This window comes from Theileria parva, assembly GCF_000165365.1.
Source record: "Theileria parva strain Muguga chromosome 4 map unlocalized ctg_529, whole genome shotgun sequence".
NCBI lineage: Eukaryota > Apicomplexa > Aconoidasida > Piroplasmida > Theileriidae > Theileria > Theileria parva.
Genome location: NW_876246.1, coordinates 1,764,327 through 1,783,956, shown reverse-complemented (window position 1 = coordinate 1,783,956; position 19,630 = coordinate 1,764,327). Strand labels below are relative to the sequence as shown.

General features: G+C 33.2%; 9 protein-coding genes across 9 annotated transcripts; 3 read left to right on the top strand and 6 right to left on the bottom strand.

The window, feature by feature from the left end:
• The first annotated feature begins 2 nt into the window (after positions 1–2).
• Positions 3–3,762, top strand: Sart3 (Squamous cell carcinoma antigen recognized by T-cells 3). The gene has a single exon (XM_759450.2). The coding sequence runs from the start codon at positions 326–328 to the stop codon at positions 3,737–3,739; it is 3,414 nt and encodes a 1,137-aa protein (XP_764543.1). The 5' UTR covers positions 3–325; the 3' UTR covers positions 3,740–3,762.
• Positions 3,763–3,941: 179 nt separating this feature from the next.
• Positions 3,942–6,401, bottom strand: TpMuguga_04g00905 (uncharacterized protein). Its single transcript, XM_759449.2, has one exon. It carries the CDS (start codon positions 6,104–6,106, stop codon positions 4,076–4,078), a length of 2,031 nt encoding a protein of 676 aa, XP_764542.1. The 5' UTR covers positions 6,107–6,401; the 3' UTR covers positions 3,942–4,075.
• A 537-nt stretch (positions 6,402–6,938) lies between these two features.
• On the bottom strand, positions 6,939–7,666 carry TpMuguga_04g00904 (putative integral membrane protein). The gene is made up of 2 exons (XM_061306106.1): positions 7,153–7,666; positions 6,939–7,066 (listed from the first exon to the last, which is right to left on the bottom strand). The coding sequence occupies exons 1-2, from the start codon at positions 7,320–7,322 to the stop codon at positions 7,054–7,056; spliced, it is 183 nt and encodes a 60-aa protein (XP_061161263.1). The 5' UTR covers positions 7,323–7,666; the 3' UTR covers positions 6,939–7,053.
• A 211-nt stretch (positions 7,667–7,877) lies between these two features.
• Positions 7,878–8,642, bottom strand: TpMuguga_04g00903 (uncharacterized protein). The gene has a single exon (XM_759447.2). It carries the CDS (start codon positions 8,415–8,417, stop codon positions 7,905–7,907), a length of 513 nt encoding a protein of 170 aa, XP_764540.1. The 5' UTR covers positions 8,418–8,642; the 3' UTR covers positions 7,878–7,904.
• Positions 8,643–8,897: 255 nt separating this feature from the next.
• On the bottom strand, positions 8,898–11,171 carry TpMuguga_04g00902 (WD domain G-beta repeat protein; the record flags this gene model as incomplete). The annotated part of the gene is made up of 1 exon (XM_759446.1): positions 8,898–11,171. The coding sequence occupies one exon, from the start codon at positions 11,169–11,171 to the stop codon at positions 8,898–8,900; it is 2,274 nt and encodes a 757-aa protein (XP_764539.1).
• A 413-nt stretch (positions 11,172–11,584) lies between these two features.
• TpMuguga_04g02420 (uncharacterized protein) lies at positions 11,585–12,435 on the top strand. The gene is made up of 4 exons (XM_061306173.1): positions 11,585–11,777; positions 11,809–12,001; positions 12,059–12,311; positions 12,353–12,435. Exons 1-4 carry the CDS (start codon positions 11,652–11,654, stop codon positions 12,381–12,383), a joined length of 603 nt encoding a protein of 200 aa, XP_061161918.1. The 5' UTR covers positions 11,585–11,651; the 3' UTR covers positions 12,384–12,435.
• On the bottom strand, positions 12,385–16,670 carry TpMuguga_04g00901 (uncharacterized protein; the record flags this gene model as incomplete). Its single annotated transcript, XM_061306105.1, has 2 exons — positions 12,385–13,183; positions 13,216–16,670. 2 exons carry the CDS (start codon positions 16,668–16,670, stop codon positions 12,385–12,387), a joined length of 4,254 nt encoding a protein of 1,417 aa, XP_061161262.1.
• A 327-nt stretch (positions 16,671–16,997) lies between these two features.
• TpMuguga_04g00900 (putative integral membrane protein) lies at positions 16,998–18,036 on the top strand. The gene has a single exon (XM_061306104.1). The coding sequence runs from the start codon at positions 17,037–17,039 to the stop codon at positions 18,033–18,035; it is 999 nt and encodes a 332-aa protein (XP_061161917.1). The 5' UTR covers positions 16,998–17,036; the 3' UTR covers position 18,036.
• A 61-nt stretch (positions 18,037–18,097) lies between these two features.
• TpMuguga_04g00899 (CRAL/TRIO domain protein) lies at positions 18,098–19,599 on the bottom strand (the record flags this gene model as incomplete). Its single annotated transcript, XM_759443.2, has 2 exons — positions 18,836–19,599; positions 18,098–18,761 (listed from the first exon to the last, which is right to left on the bottom strand). The coding sequence occupies exons 1-2, from the start codon at positions 19,375–19,377 to the stop codon at positions 18,098–18,100; spliced, it is 1,206 nt and encodes a 401-aa protein (XP_764536.2). The 5' UTR covers positions 19,378–19,599.
• Between the last annotated feature and the right edge of the window lie 31 nt (positions 19,600–19,630).

The following is a 19,630-nucleotide window of genomic DNA, read 5'->3' as shown; positions in this document are numbered from 1 at the left end:
ATCTTAATTAGGGGGAATGCAAGCCATAAAATTCAGATTAATTATTTTTTTATTTTATTCAACATCTTAGAATTTTAAATTTAAATATTAATTGTACAAATAATTATGAAAATGGAAAATTTGAACAGTGTATAATTAACAGAAGCGATCTGTTGAGGTTATGTAGTATAAAATTTATTTATATTAAGGGAATTTAAATTTGAAAAATATTTGACCTGAGTTTGTTTAAGATAATTTAAGAACTGGGCTATGTCGTGTCATGTTATGTACGTCGTTTAGTAGTGCAACCTCCGGAACTTTAATGCGATAAAATTAAATACAAACGATGTATAACCGTAATGACATAGAGGAAAATAATATAAACCCTTACAAAGGCGAAAGTCTTGAGAGTATAAGGGCTAAATTAGAGGAGGATCCTTGGAATCAGGATCTGTACACTCAGGGTATGAAATGTGCCTCTACACAAAACGATTTTGAGTCTCTTGACTACTTCAGACGAGAGTTTATTAAGTATTGTATAGCAGATGACACATTTTGGCTGTCGTATTTGGAAGAAAAAAGGATTTCCACCCCTAAACCGGAGCTTATCAAGTTATATGAACTTGCTGTAAAAAACGAGCCTTCAGTCTACATTTGGCTGTCATATTTAAGGTTTGTCTCTGGAAACAGTCACACATTGTCTGATTTTAACCATTTGCGTGCTCTCTTTGAGTCAAGTTTGGAGGTTCTTGGCCTCCATGCCCTTGATGGGCCTCAGTTATGGTCTGAATACCGCCATTTTGAGCAGGAATTGATTTCAAAGTTGCCTAGAGACCAGTACGGTGCTCAGATTGATAAGGTTAGATCTCTATTTTGCAGACAACTTGAACTACCCTTGGCTGGTTTACCAGACTTGCTTGATGAATACTTGGTATGGGAGAGCGAATTACCCTCTGACTACAGAAAACCAACTGCAGTGGCTGAAGCAGCGCACAAACGTGGCTTTGAGGGCTGGGAGCAGCGGAAATGCTTTGAGTTGAAGATTCAGTCGGACTTTCACGAGATGATGAGTCGAGATAACATGAACTCTTTATGGAACGAATATATTGATTTTGAGCTTAAATGTGGTGACATGCCTAGGATTATGATAACTTATCACCGTGCTTTGGATGATTTGGGCTTTGAGCGTGACGATTTATGGATTAACTATGCAAACTACGCCCTTCAAACCAGTTACCAAAAGTCTCTGTACATCTCCGAGCGGGCCTGCAGACACATGCCCAGATCATTGAACATTTGGATTAACTATTTTCTACTCGTTTCCTCGAAGTCTGAGACCGTTCAGGACATACTTGACCTTTTGCAGAAGTCAACTACTGCTGTTAAGGATGTTAATCACAGGATCAGTCTTCACATAACTGCCGCAGATTGTGTGAGGCGAATTGACCTAAAAGACGTGAAGAACTGTCGGTACATTCTCTTCAAGTGCTGGTCTGATCTTGATCCTGCGTTCAGATCACGTGCTGTTTACAGGCTTTTAAGTTACTGGAGCAAGTATGAACTTAAGCTTTTGTCCTTCAACGTGCCTTCTGAGTATGAGCAAGCAGTTGGGAAACTCCTTGAAAGATTTAAAAATGACTCATTTTGTTGGCTATATTTGATTGACACTGTGAAAGGATTAAAGCCTGAGAACCCAAACATGCCAAATATTGTGACTACAATTTATAAGAGCTTCTGCTCACTTGTCAACTTCAAGTCAGACTTTGAGCCGACTTCCCTTCACACTCTTGTGATTTGGCTTTATGAACTTGCTGTTTCTGTTGTCAATGTGGGTGACGTTGCCGAGGAGTATATTGATTATGTTCAAACTTCAGGCGTTGTAGAGGATATCAAAAGAGCCCACAAGGTTGTTGCTAGTCAGAGTACCCCAACATCTAGGCCAGACGCTATAAGTCTGAGTAATATTCTGAAGAGGGATAGACGTAGGCGTAAGGTTGAAACCTTTTCTGAAACCTCTTCAGACAGTGGTAGTTTTTCAAGTATTATTAGGAGACACTATAGTTTCCCTCCTGGCATCAGGTCACCGACCATATCTTTGAATGAGCCTGAGCGTTTCCACAGATCTCCCAAATTGGGGTTCAGAGAATTTGAACTTAAATCCCCCAAACTCTATAGTAAAGACTTTGAGCACAGGACTAATAAGCTCACATTAAAGGATGTTGAAATTTTAACCAGGGCCACTTGGTACGGTTCTGAAAGTGCAGACCCTTCAATCGCGCCTCCAGTTCCTCCTAATGCTCCAATGCCCCCACCATCCTCGCCAGTATTATCTAGGATTACTTCCAGACTCTCAAATTCTGATTCATGCAGTCCTGATGTCACTCCAGAACTTCGATCCTCAAAGGAACCTACGCTTCCCCCACCTCTGGTCTTAACTTGTGAATCCACTTTTAACAGGCGTGACCTTGGTCCTACGCTTCCAGGACTTGATATATCGGCTAAATTCCCAGAGTCAATTTCAAACCTCGAGTATAAGCTTAATTTCTCAACCGCAGACTCTGAGTCACTTGGGGATCGTGTCAGTAGTGATGCTGACAGTCAAACTGACAGAGTTAACTCACCTATTACAACTTATTCTAAGGATCCCCCATCTCTTCAAACTTCTAATACCTTGTTCAGTTCTACAAGCGAGTTACCAGTTCCTTCAGAATTTAATTTATCTGGTGGTCACTATCTTTTGACTAGGAAGAATTGTATTATAAACTGGTTAAAGGGTGATTCTGAGAATTCAACTGCTTTTATTTCCGGCTTTTCTCCTGACCAGCTTCCACAACTGACTGAGTTTTTCTCAGCTATGCCTGGATTTGTGGAACTTAGACCTACAAAGAGTAACAGAACCTGTTATGTTGAGTTTTCAACAAATTCTGAGGCTTTATCTGCTGTTGAATCCTGCAAAACTAAGTTCCCCACTCTTTCTGCTCAGCTTTCAAAACCTACAAAGCCTCTTTTTGAGGAGAAGGTCATCTTCGTACGGATGCTTAATTCTAAGTATAATTTAACCAAGTTAAAGCTTGTTTTGACCAATTTCTTCAACATTAACGGCTTCAACGTCAAAGAAATTCGTACCACCCACCCCTTCCATACTGACAATCCTGATGAACTGCATCGACTGGGATTTTATGTTGAGTTTGGCTTTGAGAACGCTTCTAAGTGTGTGATTCACAAGTTCATTGATGAGTACGGCTGGCCTATTACCATAAACCACGACCAGCTGGAGTTTCAAATTTTACCTTCAACTCCTATGATTAACAGGCCTGGTTCCAATTTTCCTGAGCCCCAGCCTGGCTCTGCTTCATCTCACTCTGAGGTTTCTGGTTCTGTTCATCGAGAGTTTTACTTATGCAATTTGAACTACAGCACTGATGAAACCCGGCTGCGGGAGTTCTTGGAGTCCAAGTTTGGTCCTGTTAAGAGCTTAAAGATTTGCAGGGATTCTGCTGGCAAATCCAAGGGCTACGCTTTCGTTGAGTTTGTTAACGATTTTGTTCTCTCTGATCTTCTTAAATCCACTTTAATTCTTGATGATCGTAAGCTTTTCCTTTCCAGGACCAACTCTAGTCAGGACTCGCTCCTTTCTGAGCCTCCTAAACCTCTCACTGACCGCCACTCTAAAAACAAGTACAAGAAGCGTTACAGGGACTACAAACATAGGCTGTTTGAGACTTACTCGAAGCTTAAGAAGAAAATCAAGCTCAACTAACGCTCTAATGTACTACTAAATTTTTCCTACTCTTACTACTCATAAATGTAACTTATCAATACACCCTAATACTATATAGTTAACAATATAACACCATAATATTATAATATTATAGCATAGTAGTGTGAGTTAAAGATCGAATCTTTGGTAAAATAGATGAAAGTGAAGTGTAAATAGAAAAGTGAAGCAATGCTAAGAAGCTAGATGAAATAGTAAGATGATGAGAAGTAAGTGAACTTATGAATAGAAGTCTGAGGTGTTGATAGATGAAATAGTAAGATGATGAGAAGTAAGTGAACTTATGAATAGAAGTCTGAGGTGTTGAGATAGGGAGTTTTAACTGAGCACGTGATTACACAATCCACAGCGACGGTTGTTATATTCATTGAAATGTTTGAGTAAATACTTGCGAATCATGTTTTTCCTTAAATACTGCATATTTCCTTCTTTTTCCTCGAACAACTGGGTTGGCGATCTAAATTTTATCGACTTGTAAGAATCCAACTTAATGTAATGGTGATAAACAGCTGATGTACCGTAAATAGGATTATAAATCAAAAACACAGAGTTTCCATATTTTGGATTCTCCTCTAGTTGCCAAAGAAATTCATCGTCATACAAAATCGCCCTTAGGTTACATCCCAAAAAAATGACTGTATAACATTTTACAGCGAATACTTCAAATTCATCATAAGACAACTTTTTGTCATCCGACTTTACTCCTTTTAACCTTTTCACATCAAAAGTTTCATGTGCAACGTCAAACCATCTAGTATCGTTGTCTACTATTTTTTCCATTCCCGATATGGGTTTCAGGTATTGTCTTGGTTTGTAAAGATATCTTAGAGTTGAATCTTTAAGTAGCGTTGTTGCAAGCGATTCTTCTTTGGTTTCGTAGATTGAAAGATATGTGACACTTTTATCAGGATATGCGGTTGACCATATGAGTTCAAAGTCTTCATCCATTCTCTCTACTACCGAGAATCCGTATCCTGGCTGGGCTGTGTACGTTTTGTAGTCTTTAGCAAGATGAATATCATATCCTTCTCCCTTATCATTAGAATTTATATCCAATTTGATTAAACTATAATCTATGAATATATTAAAAAGTTTCAACATTTCATGTTCAACTTTCCGGGGCCTGACACAAGTTAATTCTTTCGAAGTACGAACTTCTTTACTTCTGGATAACCAGTTGATGAACCTTCTGATAATAGAAAAACGACACCGAGGTTTATTAGTTGGGAATAAATTTCCCTCAGCTCCATACTTAAACAAAATATTTTTGACTATTTTTAACCTACGACTGAATTTTTCATCACCCTTTTCTGTGAATTTCCTAATTTCAGATATCCTCAATCCACTTTCCGAACTAATCATTTGGAAATATTTATGATTACAACAATTTTGAACCTCGGAGATGTACAAAATTCTCTCCAATATATGAAATGATAGGAAGAATGGGTGTCTGAAATATTTTTCCTTATCAAATTTCCAAAGCGTTTGAGACTTATAAATCAGCTCTTTTATTAAAAAAAGAAAGTAGATCATGACATATGGACCGTCCGAACGAACTATTAATTCATCTTTAGATGCACTTTGCCCATCTAATTTTATTATCTGTAAATCCCTCATATCAAAAATTTGATCTGTAATATCCACAGCGATCTTTTCCTTTCTTTCAACCTCTGTTTCTACAACCACAAGTCGGGCTATTTCAAGATATTCATGAACTTCAGGTTCGGGAGTTGAGCATACGGTTGAATCCTCACTATCACGATGATAACTATCATAATCTTCAATGAATCTATTTACTACCCTTACTATTTCAAAAATTTCTTCATTTTCATCCTCATCCTCATCTTCATCACTACTATCTTCATCACTACTATCTTCATCTTCATCTACTATTTCATTGAACTTAAGATCATTATTTTCTGAAATAATGATAACTAGAAACTTTTCATCTTTATTATAAATTGAAACGTTTTTTGCGAAGTTATTATCTTCAGAACTATGCAACGTTATAAATGGTTCGCCAGATTTAACCACATCTTTGAACAGGTAGCCTTCATTAGCGTCGAATGTCTTACAGAATTCTCCTTTTTCTAGTGTGAATCCTCTTGTTGATCTGTTATACACAGTATCTAAAGTAGTTAGTTTTTCTTCCACTTCCTCGTAGGTCTCTTGAATTTCATTATTAATCCAAGATAATTCTTCCAAAACAGTGTTGTTATCATCTCTTTGGCTAGAAGTGGTTGGAAATTCATAATCAAATAGCCTAATCATTCCCCAAAATGACCTAACTCTTTCAATAAAACAAGGATATTTTTGTTTTACTGATTTCCTAACACTACTATCCTCCATATCTTAAAGCTTTCTAATAATAGTTTATTGTAGGTGATGCTAGTTTATTCTAGTTTATAATTGTTAATTCCTATCATAATTGGCAGCTTTATTAATAGTGAGTATATGTAGTTAATCAACGAAAAGTGTAGTTACTTAATTACACAGCTCAATGTTAGTTTTGTATAGATATCACTTAAACAGTGTTCAAATTGACAATGAGACTATACTGATATTGAATATTATAAAATTCAAACCAATAGTTTGTTATTTAAGTAAATTTCAGTGTGTCTACAAAACACACGATTTTACTCTATCCAATTTCTGCTTTATTAAACAGTGTTGAAATCGATAATAAGATATTACTATCGAAGAATGTTATAAAATGATAAACGTGTTTTATACAGGTTCTTATTTCTAAAAGATATTCTGTGAACAGATACGTGGAGAGACCCCAGACCCACCAACTATTATCCGAACGAGGTACTCATAATTATGTTCTATCTAAAATCTTACCATATCTAGAACTTTTCGTACTCGATATTACCAAAAACCTGAGGTTAAGTTTGGACTAAACCTTAAATATCTTACAGAGACGGCAAAAAGGTCATTACACACTCCTCCTATGTTTGTCAAAAACAGTAATAGGATTGGCCAAACCTTTGGTATAAATATGATATAATGTAAAATTTAGAGTTTTAAAGGTTCCCCTAGTATTTCGACTCATTTTTATCTGTGGGTCAGAGGAGACTCAAAACTCCAAATTAAAATTTATTAACAGTAATCTGATTCATCACAATTTATAAAACGTCAGTTCAACCTAAATTAAAATTTACGGATGGTACATGATGAATAAAAATGACAAAAAATTATTTAAATCTTTTTCGTTAAAATTTGGTTCATTTCGATATTCTTCAGGTTCATTATTAAGTTGAATGTCATTGTCGACGTTTGCAAGCGATTCAAAATTATATCCTCCTACTTTATTTAATTAATGCCAAAATTAATAGAGAATGTTCTGATACCGTATTTAAAATATTAGGATAATTACAGGCTAAAAGACTAACTTTGCATCGGAATAACACTGATAAGAAAGGACTAGAGTACTGGAACAGGTCTCCATTGTTCGTACAAAGGGCACTGTTCCATGTACCACGGAAACCAAGAGTCGAAGTATACCCATAGTCATGTGGCCTGGATATATCGTTAGGCACCAAATTCGATTCTTAAAAAACATCTCGGGGGATTATTAGGATAATCTTAGGGAAATGTAATAATTAAAACGAATATTCACACCTCATAGGGGTTTAGGAACTCACCGAATCATGTTCGCAACTTGAAGTAATTGTGGTCGTCTAAAGCAGCAGAAAACCCATAATTTACATCTCTTTAAATTCATGAAGGAGTGATTTATTGTTAGTGATGGAATATCAAGTGGACAAAAACTGCCGACTGAAAATTTCTTTGCGATAATGGTCATTTTGAACAAAGATAAATGTTAAAGTAAATTGGGGCAAACACATTTAATAAACTAAAAATACACCTTGAATCAATAAGAACACATTTAAAAATGCCAACATACATTTTTATAATTCTTGGGCGACTCTATAAGGAATCCTCCTAAAAACATGTACACATCAACGAAAAATTGTTGAAATTAATTTTTTATTAATTTTTTATCTAAAAATTTTGATTTTTTACTAAAATTTCCTTCATCTTGACTATCTTATTATTTCCCATTTATCACATTTACACTGTTATTATTGCATTAATAAGTATATTAATTCAGGTATTATATAGTGTATAATATTATGTATATTTAAGATTCTTGTTCAGATTCTGTTTCATCTTCAGAATCGCCAGCAACTTCTACTTTTTTAAGGTACATAAGTGTATTACTTTCCAAGGTAATTGTCATCAGGCCTATTCTATCTTCCTCGTAAATTGAGACCACTTTTGCACAGTCATTATCTTCAAATCTGTGCACACTCACATAAGGATCGAAAGACTCAACTATTTCTTTAAACTTGTATCCTTCATTGGCCTCGAATGTTTTTTGGCATTCTCTTTTTTCTAGTGTGAAGTGAGTTCCTGATTGATCTTGGTTGATATTCAATGCGATCGGAATCGCTCCTTCTATTTTAACACCTCTATACCACTTTCCTTTACCAGACATTATTTCTTCCATAATTTTTTTGATTTCTTCTACCTTTTCATCCTTCTTTTCCATGGCTTCGAGACCTATTATCCTAGTCGTTCTAAAAAGTGACCCAAAGCTTTCAATGAAATCATCTGTATTTTCATTTCCAGTATTATTACTTCTATCCTCCATATCTTAAAGCTTTCTAATAATAGTTTATTGTAGGTGATGCTAGTTTATTCTAGTTTATAATTGTTAATTCCTATTATAATTGGCAGCTTTATTAATAGTGAGTATATGTAGTTAATCAACGAAAAGTGTAGTTACTTAATTACACAGCTCAATGTTAGTTTTGTATAGATATCACTTAAACAGTGTTCAAATTGACAATGAGACTATACTGATATTGAATATTATAAATTGTGAGGCTATTTATTCTGTGAGGGTATGCTTAATCACTCATATTCTTCATTTGATCGGGCTATTCCATTCTTGCACATTTCCCTTCACACTGCCATAATTATATAATATTCAAAGTATTATCATATATATACCTATCTAACCTTATTTTTATCATAAAAAAATGCTGAAATCAAAAATTTAATTTATTTACAAAAAAATTTGGGTGTTAAACCAAGTTTCCCTTATTATATTTTTGCGTTTTGTTAAAAATTATTGAAAATAATTTATGTCAAGTCCAGAAAACTTTAATTCATTATCTTTGGTGGCCGATATTAGTAAAATATCTTTTACGGGACTAATATATTTATTTTCTGGTTCCTTAGGTCTTCTGAAAACTAAGCATCCTTGTTGTTGTTCCATATTTTCATCAAGCTCTTTTCTGTAATCCTTGATTATTTTAAACAATTTTTCCCACTCACATAGGTTGTAAATATTCATATTTTCCAGCAAATACTTATCTTTTATCTTGAATGTTATGTGATATTTATTTTTAACTGGCAATTCCCGGTCCTCAACTTCCTCTTTCAGAGGTTCTTCCGGATAATAAGAAGGCGAAACTATACACCAAATAAGGATTCTACCAGTTTCACAGGGACAAATTACAAACTCCTCATTAGTCCCCAAGAATCTTGCTTTAAATCCTCTTCTCTTATTTATATGACCTTTGAATTTTTCAACAAACTCCAATTTTTTCTCTTTCTTCAGTAATCTCAAGGATATTCCACTCGAGCTATCACTATTGGTCAACGAGAGCAGTCTTATTCTGGAATCCATAGTAGTAACTAGTATGAAGTTTTCCTTTTTATTCCACTCAATTCCACTCACCGTCCTACCTTCCTTATTGAATCCCTTGTTATTCCTGCACATAAAAGTAGCTACGAGGCTTAGGTCCTTAACGTCGTAAACTTTAACTTCTCCATTTTGTGTACCTATTGCATAATAATTATGCCCAGTGGATAAGCTTCCTACTGTGACGTGGTTATCTTCGTTGGTCACCTTGGTCACACTGACTAGACTGTTTTTGGCTCTTTTTTGCCTATTTCCATTATCCACACCTAGCAATTTAAACTTTTCAATGGTTCCAAAGAAGCTTGTTACTATGATTTCATTTAGTATTGGAATATACACTGCTTCTACAAACTCATCTTCAATCATCTCCAACTGACCCAAAAGCTGAATCTTAATCTTTTTAGTTCTTTTTCTAACCTCTTTCCTGTCATGTGAGCCGCCATAAACATTGAAGTTTCTTTTATTTGAAATTTTACATAAGTTACTTAGTCTCCACACCTTTAATTTCTTATCATAAGAGGTCGTCACTAGCACGTGGTCTGACTTGTTATTGTCAAATGATTTTGGCATTATTTGCACGGACAAAATTCCAGCTTCGTGGGCTTTAAAACTCAAATCAGGTTCAATTCCCAAACTACTCCACCTTAGGATTTTCTTATTTTTGGTATTATAGGTCTCGTCTTCAGTCAAATGGTCCAATTCATCTCTGGTGAACGGGCTTAAAAGGGCCCAAACGTTTACAAATCCTTCTAATGTTCCTGTTATTAAGAAGTTTTTATCCTTTGATACGTAGAATACATTTACTTCATCGTCCTGTGTTGAACACCGGTTATCATACGAACTATCTCCATCAAGGTCGAATGATTTGTCGCTGTCACCAAAAACTTCAAATTCTTCTTGCTTAGCCTTCATCTTTATTTGTTCTATTATAGGCTCCTTATTTGCATCCTGTTTTGATGGTTCCTCATTTTTTTGATTAATCTTTTGTAAATCGCCTAAATCGGCTATAAACTTGTCAAGTCTGTCATGAGATTCATCATTTTTCGGATTTACACTTTCACGTTTATTTTCCACTTCACTAACACTAAATTTAACACTTAGACTTTTCCTACTATCAATTTTACTATTCTCACTTCTCCTACTATCAATTTTACTAGTCTCACTTCTCCTACTATCAATTTTACTATTCTCACTTCTTCTGGGCTCCTCAATAATTTTTTCAAAACTATAAAACTCTTCATTGGTCTCACTCTCTTCTGAATCTTCACTTCCAGATTTATTAAAACTTTTCAACTCCTCAGTTAGTCTTGTAGCCTTATTTCTAACATCAAAGTGAGCAATATAATGGGCTTCCAAACATTCCGTTCTGTTATATAGAGCAGATTTTCTGGCATGATGTTTCGGATCGCCCACTGGGATAACTGAATCTTTAAACGTATATTTACTGAACAAAGGTACAGATTTTAGTCTAGTTTGATATCCTTTTCTTATTGAATCAATGTAGCATTCGTCAGCCTCAGTTTCATCAGCAGAGCTTCCACCACCTAGTTCACCGATTTCTTTGTAGGCTACGTTCTCGTCAAAGTTTATACTCCTTTGTTTCATGTATGATTTCATATTTGGTAGGTCATTAACTCCCTTTCCAAATGAGTTTTGGGGTTTGAGCATTGTATGATGTTCGTACAGAGATTCCATTTCAATTCCACATTTCTCGGTAAATTTATTATTTATATAACATAATATATCAATAAATAATATATGTGTATATTAATTTAATGTTATATCTGAAATATATTTCTATGAGAGGAAAAATTACAAAATCACTGATCCACTTAGTTTGATAAGAAAGGAAAATTACACCAAAAATTGTATAAAACTATTACATACATTTAAATGTTTAAATACTCGTTTTAGGATACTGATTAAAACTTTATGATACAAATAAATCTCTGATCTATTTATTTAGTTGATCTTGTTGCATATAACATCTAAAATTTATTTAAATATATAAAAACTAATTTATTAAAATTTTTTATACCGTAAAAATGTTAATTATAAAGTAACACTTACTTTATTGTGAGTTATGCTTACACACTATATTTATTTGGAGATTCCACTTTTAATAAAATTTAAAATTTTATTTTTATATGTTATCTAATTTACAAATAATTATGAATGTATTATTCGATATTGAGTGAGAAATTCGATGGAAGGATTCTACTTGATTTCAACATCAATAAACCTCTCGACTCACACTGTGACCTTTTCTACAATCTTTTATTGAAAGATATAACCGATGTGGTACGTCTATAAACTATCATAGACTTTATAGAAGCTTTACAATTCGATCATCAGTGTTAGAAACAGCAAAACATCTTTAAAGAATTTATCACACTTGATTTATCTTTTCCCTTGGTCAATTCAGCATAAATTCCTCCCTTCTACCATTAATTCTAATATTTATGATAAAAATCCTGAAAATGGTTCAGCTGTTCCCAACAAGGAGAAGAACCTCTTGAGTAAAGGTAACAATTTGATCATTAGATTAATGTTTCTCACACTGATTATTTATTAACTTTTAGAATTGGCCAAGTACATTAAGGCTTTTAAAAGGTTAGGTTTGATTTCAAGTGAATTACTGAACTTGAGGCTGATTGGGCTTACTAGCAGGAATAACTTAGTTTACTCTCGAGTCAGGGATCTTTGCATGAGTGGCGTTAAGGTCAAATTGGTTTGTAAAATAGGGCGTGAGATATTTGAATATGAGGGAAAGTTGGCATTCTTTGACAGGAACTTAAACATTCTATTACTGAATGAGATTTTTACTTACATAAAGTGTGTATTAGTTATTACATTAATTATTAACTATTTTACAGTAACGATATTATTGTGGCGATTGTTTATTAAATCACCTCGACACCATCTCTTTGAAAAATGGTTTAATTTCATTCTTGAGTAATTTATATATTCTAGCCTTACTTGCAGTTGTTTTTATATGTTTTACTATACACTTTCTCAGAATCTTAACCTCTCTTGCGTTCAAAAACCTCTTTTCACTACTTTTTTCTAGTTCATAAAGTGTGTTGACTGCCACGGTCAATAACAATGGGACATAGGATTTGATGTATTTAACAGTGTTGTAGTTGATTATTGAGGTGGTAAATCTAATCAAAAATTTCCAATCATCTCCGGTATGGCTAGTGTTTACGACGTAGTGGTTAAATTGGTAATAGAAATAAATTAGGAGGTCAATGTTCTTACTAACACTCCCAACTAACACATTAATCAATTTCAACAGCATATTACAGTAATCCCTTCTTTCACTATCTCCCTTTATCTTATTTATAATCTTCAATATTATTTGTACTAACTTTAGTATGTTATCTTTAACCTTGTCAGGTACGGTACGTTGGTTCAGTTTATACACTATTACATAGTTTAGTATCAAGTTATCTTCCACTGACTTAGAAAAATTATCTTCGGCACTCTTATTTATATAATCTTGGTGTTTGTTCAATAGTTCAATAATTCTTTCAAACAAATATAAGTTTTCGTCTTTACTGGCATTAATCAGTGACAACAGTAATATCAACTCATTCCTACAGTCTATAGTTTGAAAAATTGGCGTATTTTCATCCCTTTCAATCAGGTGATCCAATGTTATTAAAATCAATTCATTGTTAAGGTCCGTGTTATCTTTTAAAAATCTAAAAAATTAAAATACTACATAATGACTTACCTGTTCAGTTCATCTATCTCCTTCGATACACTTGATGAGCACCTAATTTTCAGCGATTTTATAACACACATAATTAACTTATATAATTTGTCTCCATCACAATCCGCTTTAAATTGGAATTTTCTGGAATTTAAGTAGTAGAGGATCAATTTAGATATATACTTATTATCTATTAAGTCCACATTCTTGAACACTAGTTCAATATCATCTTGTTTTACTACCAAATTACCTAATTCTTTATCAGGATGACTATCACTGTTTCTAGAATTAAAATATGATATAATAGCTTCCCTTAATATAGTCGATAGTGATAGTTTATTGTAAATATCAACATTTTTTATTTTCAAACACTTTATATATTCGTACAGAAAATACACCTCCCAATACTCACCATCTTCATTACCTGATTCACTTGTTTCATTACCTGTTTTAGAACCATTTTCCCGCTTTTTTAGGTAGTTTAACAACAAATTATTCACTAGAACACAGGTATTTTTCAACCCACAATCATCTTTGTCTGAGCTTTCAGCTCCATTTACAGTCCCACTGTATTTACATATATACTCTGTGAATATTGAATAGTATTTACTGAACATTTTAACTATTTTCATTTTTTCTCCAGAGTCTACAACTGTTTTGAGCCAGACTATAATATCAAATACGTTCTTTGCGTTACAAACCACTGCTTTACAGGTTTTAGAGACATTGAGTGGGAATTCGTAATTTAACACAAATAACAACAATTCCATCAATATGGTTATCCTTTCCACAAAAACAGACGAGGGTGAGGCCAATTTTCTAAATTTAGTGTTTATATTAGTTAACAATATATCTACTACTTCCTCGTTATCACGCCCAACTATATTATCCAGCAATGACCCTATATTCCTAAGTTTCTCGTTGTTAATTTTCTTATCTGTAATTAATTTTTTGAAACAATACATTGAAGTCTCCTTGTTAAGGTTCGGATAGTACTCGCTTAGTTCTGGAGAGGACAAATTACACAACTTTTCCTTCAAGTTTTCGCATTCAAACAACTTAATCCTAGTCAAAATGAATCCAGCGACCTCCTTACTTGTACAATTACTCAACAGTTTCGTTAACAACTGTTCAATTTCCATCTTAAATAATCTTAAACCACTCTCTTTTGGTGTTATTTCTTGTGTTTTATCATTTTTATGATAGAAATCTGCAGCAACTTTAAACTGTTCATTGTTTACCAGCATTATGTTGTATAGTATATTCAACATTATCATTTCATTCTTCGAAGTGTCAAAATTCTCCTTTACATAAACATAAACGTTGTATATTACTATCAACAAGCTCTTAATCAAATCCTGTTCATTTTCCAAGAATTTGTCTTCACTATCTTCGAGTACTTCCGTAGGGTCCACTTGTGGACTAAGTAGGGAAAGCAATTTTCTTGAGACCCGAATCAACTGTAAAAGCAGCGACAATCCTACCACATCGTCAGAAACTGAGATTTTTGAACAAAACAACACGAATTGTTTTGCCAATTTGCTTACATTCAACGTGTTAAACTCCACCCTACTAAGGTACACCACCACAATGGTATGTAGTTCCATATCAAACTCCTCCATTATCTTTAAGTTTTCCATTATTTCAATACTGTTAACCTCAAGTTCATTTATAGCCTTAAGAATTGAATAATTATTCAAATGGTTAATTTCAAATGGTTTCTGGACACCTGATTTTTCATTAGCGTCATGTTTGACACCATTCAAATCATTTTCTGACGTTTTAAGCTTTTTTCCAGAATTAGTCTTAACTGTATCTTTGTATATTATAAGCTTACGTTTCTGAACTCTTTCACCACCAATTTCCATATCTTCTACATCTTCATTTTGTCTATTTTTTGAATTTAAATGTATGTACTTGAAAATTGAGCTCAACTGGCTTATGCTGTTATACTGCAGTACTAAATTTTTTAAAAATCTATCCACTTCACTATCATCATTTTGCTTTGGTTTGTAGTTGCAGGATATATCATTGAGTAACGACAACGTTTTCTTTCCCAATAAATTGGTTGAAAATATTTGAAAATCTTTTTTTAAAAGTTCGAACAACTTCTCCATATTCTGGTCAACTAGTTCCAATTTTACGTTACTAACTACTGTCAGTAGTTTCCAGTAGTAGTCCAGTTCTTCTTTCAGCAGTTTACTTTGTCGTTTATTATTCCTTTCCCTATGATTACTGTTCGATGAGGCAAATTGCTCGTAGAAACGAAATAGTTGACCGAATATAAACTCCATCGATTCTGTAACAACACTCAAGAGAAAAGTCTTATCCTTAACTACCAGTAATATGTTATAATAGGATTTTATTGCAATAAGTGTTACTTGGGGGTTACTTGTCTTATCATCTTTCTGGGGAAATTCAGTAACATACGACATCAGTTTACTGCAGATAGTTTTGATAGTTTCTTGATTTTCAGGTATATTTTCAACTATTTTTGGTAATAACAGAAAAAACCCGTACGTTTTTTCATTTTTTACGGTCTCCTTTTCCTTCTCAACATTGTCTTCATTACTAAAATTGTTCATTAAATGTATAACATTATCTTCTACATTTCCCTTGATTACTTCAAATATATTTTCCTCAATCTCACCCAAGCCATTAGTTGTATTCTCTATACACTTTTCAGAAGTATTCATAACCTTTGAGTTAATCTTCTTAAACTGATCCAGATGATAAATGAACACGAAGAGTTGATTCAGGAACTTAGTGTTAATAGGCTTGTTTGTGAATTTTATTACTCTGAAAAGGACCTCTATTCTCTTCAATATCACAGAAAGCGTCTTAACCAGCGGCTTCAGATCATTTTCACTCAAATTACCGGAACGATTCAAGAGATTTTCAAATATGGTTATATCAGTCAACAGCAACTCTGTCAATTCATTCAATTCATTACTGCTAAACGCTATTATCTCATTTTTATTATGGATTTGTGAACCATAATTAAAATATAACGCTGAAGTTAGGTGTAAAATGCTCCTCAGTTTCTCCTCACATGTTTCTAAATCATCCTCCTTTAAATTCACCTCTCTTTCATTGATGTTAAAGTGAATGAGTTTTAAAAACACTGGGTTATAAACTGAAAGTTTTGTTCTTTTTTCTATGTTCAATATCAAACATCTGAATAGGTCATAATGATGACTTTTCAACTCTTTTTTCAGTTCTTCTTTACCATTCTTATTGACTTTTTTAGGGCTTAAATAGTTTGAGTAATCTTGTAACAATTTACAAAGGAGAAAAAATAGTATATTTTTAACTTCGTTACCACTTTCTGCTATCTCAGAACTCTTTTGACATGGCTTAGGGGATTTTGTGTATCCTAAAAATGATAAATAGGTTTCTACATCTTCCTTTGTCAGTTCTAAAAGATTTTTATCACTGAATACTCTTGTTTTATCAAGAATGCCCTCATAGTCCATTTTCTCTAGACATTCTTTTCTGATTCGAAGGGGGTTTACTGTTATTCCTACTATTTATAAGGTTCATTTTAAATTAAAATATAGATTCTAAAAAGGGTATTTTTGTTTCAGATTTAAATTGTATTTTTAAAGAATCTCAAGAAACAATTGATATATTACAAACGAAAAAGTTTTAAATATGATAAGTTATTTCTTATATAAAACAGCTTTAAAAATATATAATACACCGATTTTAAAAATAGAATTAAAATAATAAATTATATGCTTTTTGGAATAAATGTGTTGTGAATAACCCTCTCTAGTGTTTTATCATTTATTTCTCAAAAATTTTAAAAAATTTAACCATACATTTATTTAAATTAAATTATGGTTTTAAATGACGATAAAGAATCCAAATGTGTTACTGATTCTTCAACTAATGACTTAACTGGTGTAAATGATAATGGCTCCCATTTAGTTAAAAAGGAAGATATTGAATCCGGACCTAATTTTTTAACACATTTAGGATATTTCGAAGTGATAAAGGAATATTTTGACTTATCAACTTCTGAATACTTTGAAAGATGTTTAGCTGCTCTTTATCCATATATGTGTATACACATAACTCCCCGAACTCTTCTTAATAATTTAAAGGACCCCAATAGGTCAATAAGTATTGACATAGAGAAATTTCCAGTATTTTCAAATTCTCCTTCTGAGGACCAAATTCAGGTTACTCTCCCCAATGAAGATGAGATTGAGTTAAACTTGTCAAAGTCTTCACAGGGTACAAAGGACTCTAATTCTATCACAGATGGGATCAAATTGGAATGTAACTCCAAATTATACAAAACTTTGTGCTCAATGACACAGTACCCTGACCTTTATGGTCCATTTTGGATTAACATTATGGCCTCATCTTCATTGTTCTTTTCTACCTGTTTTAGTGAGAGATTAACTTCATCCAGAAGTTTGTTAACTCTTGTTCCTTTTTTTGAGCTTATTTTCCTCTCTATTAGTTGTACTTTTTTGATGGCATCTTCAATTTTTTTATGTAATTATTACTTTGTTAGGAAAATAAATTTGAAGGTTTTTGTTGGTTTCCTCTCGGTTTGTGGTTACACACAGATTCCGCTTGCTCTTCTTTGCAAATTATGTATTTTAATTAGTCTTCTCATGTTTTTCCATCCTCTTCATTATGTCCTGTTAACCCTCAAGGTTTTCACATACTTTTACTTGTTTTTTTCCACTTCTACCACTCTTTACATTTCTCTTGGGCCTCTTGACACACCTAGAAATACATTTAAATGCAAAACCTTTTCTGTTTTATCCTCATATCTTGTGCAAAGCTTGTTCCTCACACTGATACAAAAGTATATTCATTAACACTCTTTAATCTTTTATTTTAAACTATACTAATACACATAGCCTAATATATATCGTGTATATTAATTGTAAATTAAATTATTCACAAAATTTGTTAAATCTTCACGGGTTTGGATGATGTTTGGGAGAATCTCGTCTTTCAGTCCCGGGACTTTACTGATCAAGTGTTCTGCAGTATCCTTGGAAAATATGAAATATTTGAAGTTCTTGAGCAAATAATCACCAGCATTTTTATCATTATTTCCATCAAGGTAACCTGATAAACTATTCTTCAGTATCAAACAGGAGCCATAAAGTGTCATTGGTGGCATTTTGAACAGATTATACTTGGAGCTTTTATCACAGTTATTGATTCCACTTGTTGTTGGACCGGGGAAGAACTGAAATGGATAATAATCTTTGGTGAGATTTGGTAATGAGCCTCCAAACCTTTCCTGTAGCTGGTTAGGATTATAAAGTGCCAGTAAAGTCTCTGACGAGTTTTCCCTCAAAACAACAATCTTTTTCAAAATTCGATCGGGTAACACTCCTTTTAAGGACTTCATTATCATATTGATCAGATTGGGCGAGTTTATCAAGAAAATACTATTCAATCTCCCTCTATACTTAGAGTTCATTATTTCAGTCAACTGTATTATCATCTGGACTGGGAGCTGAACAAATCCTTTGTTATCACAATCGATCAGAACGTTGTAATTTTCACATTTACCACCAACGTGTAGGTATCTAAAACATCGTTACAATATTGAAAGTATATTATAATATATAACCACTAACTGTTAAACTCATGTGAATAATACCTGAGGAAAAATTCAAAGCAGAAAACCACTAATTTGACCAACTTCTCCATTGGAAGATCCTGTAACTTGAATACGTCGGCCACCAAAGTCGGTCGGCACTTTTTGTCTCTTCCAAACCAATACAAACAACCTTGATTCAACTCATCCTCTATATCCATTAGGGTGGCCGGCAACATATTGGATTTTCTAAACTTGTAATTCATAAACAAATGGTCCAAAGTCTTCTTGAAATCAAATTTGCTCGAATATAGAAACCTGAGTAATTCAGGTTCCATTGAATAAAGCCAATCTAGACCTTCTTTATTTGAATCATCTTTCAAAAGATGATCGTTAGCGATAAACTTCATAAAATCTTCCACTAAGGCCTCTTCGTGATCAGTTATTGGCACATTGTTAAAGATGTTACGATTTTCACCATTTATTACATCATCAGGTGTAGGTTCATATAATAAAACCGACTCATCCAATGCGTATAGATTAACATGGGAAGTAGGAATTTCTATATTTCCGTAAAGAATTGAATGTGTAGAATTAGTCTCCATTTTCAAGATAAATACCTTTAAAATACGATAAAAAGTGACAGTTGGTGTTGATACGCATTTCTACTACATGAAATCGCGGATGATTACATTAAACTAAATATTACGATAACTTAGCATTTATTTTACACACTTAATTTATATTTACAAATTACAAACGATTAATTTATACGATTTATAAATATTTTACAGGTTAAAATTGCTAATTTTCATTTTCATTTAATAATTTATTGTTTATGGTGCATTCAGAAATTAG